The 7839-nt window shown below is 36.1% G+C and overlaps 2 protein-coding genes across 2 annotated transcripts; one reads left to right on the forward strand and one right to left on the reverse strand.

Annotated features, from left to right (window-relative positions):
- Positions 1-648: 648 nt before the first annotated feature.
- LOC120630493 lies at positions 649-5480 on the reverse strand. Its single transcript, XM_039899739.1, has 6 exons — positions 5317-5480; positions 4505-4670; positions 4331-4443; positions 2897-2989; positions 2567-2697; positions 649-876 (listed from the first exon to the last, which is right to left on the reverse strand). Exons 1-6 carry the CDS (start codon positions 5446-5448, stop codon positions 690-692), a joined length of 822 nt encoding a protein of 273 aa, XP_039755673.1. The 5' UTR covers positions 5449-5480; the 3' UTR covers positions 649-689.
- A 1506-nt stretch (positions 5481-6986) lies between these two features.
- On the forward strand, positions 6987-7561 carry LOC120630643. The gene has a single exon (XM_039899905.1). It carries the CDS (start codon positions 7016-7018, stop codon positions 7514-7516), a length of 501 nt encoding a protein of 166 aa, XP_039755839.1. The 5' UTR covers positions 6987-7015; the 3' UTR covers positions 7517-7561.
- Positions 7562-7839: the final 278 nt, after the last annotated feature.

Genomic DNA, 7839 nt, shown 5'->3' on the forward strand with positions numbered 1-7839 from the left:
TATTGCTTTGTTATACCATGTTCTACTACGATAGCTTGGTAATGGAAAATAAACTTTACTATTTTAAATGTCCGATATTCTGATATTTATTGCTTAAACGATATTATTACAATACAATCTTTTAAAAAAAAAACCGAATTATTCTTTTTGGCTTTCACATTTCAAAAGATGCTTTACCAGCCATTTACAATTTCAAAATAGGTTTTACTCTACAATTAAACATTATTAAAAACCTAAGAATACTAGTCAACATGCCGCCCACCAAGGACCACTGAGGTGTCCTTTACTATTACAACCGGCCACCAAGAGTTATAATTTACAATACAAATGTTGGTGTAATCGGTAACAATTAATCGTTATATTTATCGCCAATATAATTATTAATTTGTTATATAATCCCTATTATTTTGTGAGTTAAGATTGCTAAGCTTGTTAAGTTTTTTGTTATCAATACCAAAATCATAATCTTTAGCTTTGCAGCTACTTACCTACAGGTGCTCTAATTTGCCTATGATGTCACGAGTGCGGCCATGAGACCCAGCGAGCGTTTTCGGGGACAATTATTTATTTAAATATAATTTGCTTTTGATATCAACAAGACAAGAGGTCATGTAAGCGTACATATATCAATATTTAATAATGAACACATTGAAAATACTGGTTTTTAATGAATCTTTGACAAAAGTATTTTATTCGAACATGCTTTCTAAATCAGTCAACTTAGGAGAGTCTTGCTTAACGGGCGTTTCTACAAAAACGCGCACGCACGTGTTGTTTTCCGATGTTTTCTTGATGAACGGCGCGTTCGGGCCTCGCAACTTGTGCAGGGGAAATTTCACCAAACACGACAGCATACAACGTTCTGCTATTTTGTAACTGTAACAACATCATCATCATCATTAAATCAAATATAGAATACCCAGTGGCGTCCACTTCATACATGCACAAAAGCTCTGCCTACCCTAAAGTTGATACATAACTGGTATAGGAGGAGAATTTTAGCTGTTCTATGCAATTTTCCAGCTGTATGCATACCCTGGTAAGAAACCCAGTGGACGCCACTGAGGATACCAATACCCTTAAAGAGAAATTGTCAGCAGCAGTACACATTTCATCTTTCACAAGTTAATCGTAATTACTGTAGAAATAGATTTCTCATCGGAAAGTGTCTGGGAGTAAGTATTAGAGACTTATTTTTAAGGATATTGCCTAAAATATATGTAAAATTCAGCTCGGAGAATTTACGTGAGGTAAGTAATGTTTTTATGTGCCTTGTTTACCTGATACCTGAAAATTACCCGTCTAAGCAAGCTAGCAGGTAGGCATTCAAAATTCAAAATTCAAAATTCATTTATTTCAAGTAGGCCTAATATAAGCACTTTTGAAACGTCAAGTCTGTCTGTTTGTAGTGATTCTACCACCGGTTCGGAAGGCAGATTCTACCGAGAAGAAGCCGGCAAGAAACTCAGCAGTTGCTCTTTTCCAACATCAACAATTTACATTTTGCATTTTAACATTCATTTTTCTATCTTGTGAGAGCTGAAAGCGGAGCCGGATGCTTCCAAGCAACCTTGTCATTGCTTGTCATTCGATCTTTGTACATACTTTAATATTTACTAGGTACATTTCCCGATCTGGTGGATGTGCTTATTTTAGCTTGCGTTCAACTGGCTTATTAGAATTATGTTATCTACTTTTGTAACTATGTAAAATGTATAGCTGTTTGTTTTCCACATAAATAAAAATAAATAAAGTTAAAAATAAAATCATCACATCGACCCATTACCGGCCAAGTAAATAGTAAAGTGGTTAATGTGGATAGTAAAATTTACAAATTATATACCTAATAAAGTGGTGTTAAGTGTTTTTTTTTTTTTATAAAAACCGAACTAGCCGCTCTAACACTGCGAAGAAATAAAACAGGCACCCCGCACCAGTTACTTTAACGGTGAAAGAAACCATCGAGAGGAAAACCGACATGTCTAAAAGTTCTGCCATCATATCCCCAAAGACGTGCGAAGTATACTAATCCGCGCTTGGTCATCTTTGTGGACTACGGCCATACTCACTAAGAGGAAACCCGTGGCCTGTAGCGGTCTTGGGTAGACGATGATTCAAAGATGGACGGATGACATCAAGCGAGTCGCATGGAGCCGTTGGACCAAAGCGGCACAAGACTGTGGCATTTGGAACTTCCTAAAAAATTCCCATGTCCAGCACTGGATATCGTGAAGATGATGATGATGATGAGTAAGAAGGTGGCAATAACTTACTCGGACGCGGTGATTACCTAGTGGTCAGGACTTCGGCTTCACTTTCGGAGTGCCGAGTTCGAATCCCAGCCCGCACCTCTAAGTTTTCTAAGTTCTGTCCGTTTTAAGTAATTAAAATATCACTTGCTTCAACGGCGAAGGAAACCTGATTGCCTAAGAGTTCTCCAAACATATCTCAAAGGCGTGTTAAGTCCACCAATCCGCTGGGCCAGCGTGGCCCAGCAGCGTTCACTGTTGGAGGAGATCCGTGCCTTGTAGTGGGCCGGCAATGGGATGATATGCTGATAACTTACTCATAAGGATTAATGCAATCCATGCGAACAACTCTATAACCCAGATCCTGTGCTAGAGTTTTGGATTTCTGTGCAAGCATGGTCGCTGTACCTTGTCTCCGATATTCCGGTAACACGGCTAACATTTTTATCTATAAATAATATAATCGTTTATACTTAAGTATGATTTGTTAATTATTATTAAACTCTTTATTTTTATACCACAACATTAACAGATGCAAAATATAATAAAAACAGAAACATAAAGAAAGAAGTAGAATACAAGAGGCGGCCTTATCGCTTAATAGCCAATTACAAAATAAAATGCGTTTTACCATTTCCAATACCTACCTCAAAAACTTTGTCTTCCTCAAAAATACTCCATAGATTTGGTGTTTCTTGCAACTTCGCAGTATAGTACAAGAAGTCTTTCGTATTAGGATCCTGTGACAAAATTATGACGTTTAAAAACCCTAATAAGGCGAAATAAACAATCAGATGTTAAAGTACTTACATGTTAAACGTTTTTTATTTACATTTCTGATACGCACCGCTAAGACGTGGAACGCACTCCAGGCAACTGTGTTTCCTGCCACGCATAATTTGGGTACCTTCAAGGCTAGAGTGCAGTGGCGTGCATAGAGGGTATGCACATGGTATTCAGATGATATAAAATGAAGAAAATCTCCAGTATAAGCTATAAATACTTACGGGTAGGCTTTTTTTAACCCTTACAATGCCTATCCTTAAGTTTTATATAACTCTTATATGCATACCCTGTGCATACCCTCTATGCACGCCACTGCTACAGTGAATAGGCTTTTTCTAGGCAAGCGTGCTCCAACCTAGACCTCATCATTGCTTTCTAATGGGCACGATTGTCTTCAAGCGCTGGCCTATCGTTAATAAAAAAAAAGGTAGATCAGATCTATTTCTAAGGGAATATAACGCAGAACGGGCTCCGTTATATTCCCTTCTCCTCCGTGCTTCTAATCTCAAGTACAGCGGTCACCAACCCGTCTGCCAAGCGTGGTGGCTATGGGCAAATCCCCTGTTTTAAGTGGGCTTTAGTCCAGCAGTGGGCGGTTCCAGTCTGTAGATGTAATTGAAGGCACAACACAGTCAGGCGACTTTATTCACGGGTAAAGGACAAAGTGAACGAACTTTTTAAAGAACCAAATGTCGTCAAGACTATTAAACTGTTAAGAATGCAATGGGCAGTGCATGTGCAACGCATGGAAGGCACGAGAGCCCCAAAGAGGTTGATGGAGGGCACTTTGGAGGGGCGTAGAGTCCGAGGACGACCTAGGGGTCAGTGGAGTCATGGAAATGACAAGGATATGAGGGTTCTGAGAGTTCAGAGCTGGAAAGAAGCAGCTTCTGACCGCCTCAAATGGAGAAATATGCTTGACCAAGCCAAGGTCCACCCAGGGCTGTAGAGCTTTGATGATGAAAGGACAAAGTGGTTGCCTTCTTCCCCAGTTTATCCATTCCCGAGCATGGATGGAAATTATATCGAAACAACACACTTTTGTCAAAAGGGGGTAAATTCCTCCTTTTCCTGTAACTGTGGACAAGTAAATCCCTTGTCATGTCATTGGATATAATCGGGGGATAAAATTGTTATCACATGATTTGCTAGCCGTGCCGGGAACCTCTAGTTTATTATTATTATTATTTTTTAAACTACGACAATACACACATCGCCATCTAGTCCCAAAGTAAACGTAGCTTGTATTATGGGTACTAAGATAACCTATGAATAATTTTTAATTACACAAATACCTGTCTATAAAATGCATAGTTCCGGAGATTCTGTGGATCAACCGGACTGGCAGCAAAGTTAACACATAGACCTGCAATCGTACCGTCCTCCAGCTTAGCAAACAGTGAATTACCTGCAAGTAGTTCAATATCTAGTTAAAAGCTTCGAGAGAAGAATGGAAAAATAAAACTGACCCTGTTTAAGAAGACCAAGAATGTATTCGTCGATAGCTCGGTCATTCTTTAAGTCCATGTGCCGGTCGAGTACGAAAACGTGCTCGGTTAGAAAATAACGCTTCACCATTCTAACTGCTGTTTCGTGATTGGAGCTTTGCACTGGCACGATGGAACATTCTACAGGCTGCAAGTAAAAAAACCTAAGCCAGTTCAAGCGTTAAAAAAAATGTGCTTACGGCTTCGTACCGTAAGTAAAATTTTCTCAGCGGAAAAAAAGTCATCAAAGGTAATCTAACGCAAAGTTATCTTAGCTTCTAGTTCTTTTATTTATTAAAATTTTAGGTTAACATAAAAATGCTATAAAGTCACTATAAACTCAGCATTTTTTGTTTATTTGTATTAGTTTCACCACAGTATTCTTCAATAATGATTAAAATTTGTAACATAATATAAATGATACTGATTATTTCAATGATATTAAATTAAATTTTATGAGGCAAAGGAAAATAAGAAAAATTATTCAAATCGAAATGTGGCCACGTAGAATTTAAGGTCGCGTTTTTAGTTTGCAACGTTCTGAAATCGAGTTTAGACGTGTTAAAAGACACTGTTAAGTACTTATGAACAGTATGTAATTATGAAACTTCGATATTATTTTTAAGACATGAAAATCAATAATCAGATGGATAAAACTCAGAACGCAGATCAAATAAACTACTTAAATGTAACTATCTGCGAACGAAATTATTCGTTCAATGGTTTCTTTAGTAGTAAGTAGGAAGGTTACCATTAAAATACTCAATTGATATTTTTTTTTATTTTATACATACTTTTTCTCGTTGGACTAAATCTTTAATCCCGAATATGCTATAACAGCTCCTCCTTTGTATAAATCGACTATTTGGAATAGTTGACAATATATCAAAAAGGTAAATGGGTTTTATCTTATTTAAGAACGCCATAATACGATAAATAAAACGAATTAACAGTTTAAATTTAGTAAAATAAATATAAGATAACAACAACAAAAAATATTCACATGCTTCTTGACCAAAACTCTTTAGTGACAATTAATGCAAGACAGCTATCAAATAAAAGCATCTTATATAAGGTTTTCGAAAGCTACTTGACACTGGCAAAGTACATTGTGCTGTTTTGGCACTACGAAAAGCCATAAATCAAAAGAAGAAGAAGAAGAAGGTTTTCGAAAAAATCCTGACGTTGTCACCACAGGTTTTGCATCATCCTCTTTGGCCTCCACCATAGCTAGAGCCTGGAGATAGCAGATCTTATTAATCCAACTTCCAAGCAATGTTTTAATACTAATGTTAGTGGAACCAAGTGTACTGTATTTTTTCTCAAAAATAAATTTAATGAATACAATAAATAACCATTAATTTTTAAAATAATGGTTATTTATTGTACATTTATTAGCTGTTTAGTTACATTACCTTGGTAAAAGTTAGCTGAAGGCTGAATGTTTCGAATATTTTTATTGGTGTACCTAGGCTGGTAACCTATCAGCAGTATACTACAAACAATTATCAAACATTAAATCTACCTACCATGTAATTGGATAATTAATTAAGTTGAAGAAAAATATTTTTCAAGTACGATATTTGCTCTAAGATGTGGTTGTTATTTTTCGTATATTTAGGTGAGAAAATAATCTATATATTTTATTTTTATTTATTTATTTATTACACAAACTACTAAAATTATTAATCTTCGCATATTGAAACTCACTTGAGTTTATTTGGACGCTGCACATTCCTCTAAAATCTCATAAGTTTATAAGTTTATCATATATTAACCATTAAATAGCAATACAGTATACAGCAGGTAGTACACTAATAAATCCAGTGTAGGTAATTCTGTACTGCGAGCCATCGCGTCGCTCAGTAGATACGAGCGACCGGTTTGGCGTTGCCCCGAATGCATACGTTATAAAGGTATACAACGTAAAACAGAATTACGAAATAATATTGAAGGATGCATAAGTTTATTTCATAAGGAATCACTCTGTAAAAATATTAAATCAAGCAGAAGTATATTTATATTTCCATACATACTAATTCAAAATATTATAAATGTTTACTTATGACAACCCTATTGAAGATAAAAGACCGGCACGAGCATAGTACCTACGATACGCGACGCGTATGTAATAAAGTGACAGGAGTCACTACATTTTAATTTTGCATGTGACGTTAGGGCTGCATCTGATTTCCTTTAGGTAAAAGCTATGGCAGTGGTTTACTCAAAAACTATTAGGTTTTCGTTTTCACAGATAAGTCCCAGAGATAGTACATAATGTACCTATAAAACCTGTAAGTACCGGGCAGGACGACGTCTAAAGCGACGAAATAATTGATAGGCCTATTTGAGTAAAGAAGTTATGGGTTTATTTAAGTTACTTAAGTAAGTAGTAAAATATCGAAATATAAATGAATTACATACAATTATAAAATTCTAGGTACGCTACATGTAATTAAAAATTGTTTCGGATTAAAATATATAGACGTAGAAATGCAGAACGACGAAGATAAAAAAGAAATAGCTTTTGACATAAAGCAAAATAAAACAAAAGAAGGAAGAAGAAACTGGCTTACCAAGTTTAATCTTAATTTAAGAGCAGCATCTGCTCAAGGTAAGGATGATGAAAAAGATGATACGCTGAAAAGTAAGATATCGACACTCGTTAAACAAACTGTGCACGATACAAATAAAAAAATGGAGTTGGTATCGCATATAAAGGAGCATCTACGTGATAAATATCCTTATAAAGTTGGTTTCATATTGAGTATGATAAAGAAATCGAAAGATGTTCTGAACGAACTTTTCAATATAGCTGTTAAGCATAAGAACGATTGGAAAGCGCTTGAACAATTGAAAATATTTGAACTAATTGTTCACACGAATGTCGATACAACGAATCTTGTACGACAACTTGTTGAAGTACATCTTCAGCACCTGAACTCCACACAGACAGTATTATATCACAGGAGTAGAGTTGTATTATTAAAATAAGTCTCTACGGACGCTTATTGAACTCCCTCTCTCTCATTTAATCTCTTGCTTACTTGTACTTCTTTTTCGAATAAATAGGTAGGTTAACATAAAGAGGATGGAGATTTGTTTTTATTCGGTGTTAATTTTAATCATCATCATCATCATCATATCGAGCCATTACCGGCCCTCTACAGGGCACGGGTCTCCTCCCGCAATGAGAAGAGGTTAAGGCCGTAGTCCACCAAGCTGACCCATCGCGGACTGATGAACTCCACATACATATCTTTGAGAACTTTATGTAGAACTGTTAGGCATGCAAGTTTCCTAGCGCTGTTTTCCTT

Source organism: Pararge aegeria, chromosome 16 (genome assembly GCF_905163445.1).
Source record: "Pararge aegeria chromosome 16, ilParAegt1.1, whole genome shotgun sequence".
NCBI lineage: Eukaryota > Metazoa > Arthropoda > Insecta > Lepidoptera > Nymphalidae > Pararge > Pararge aegeria.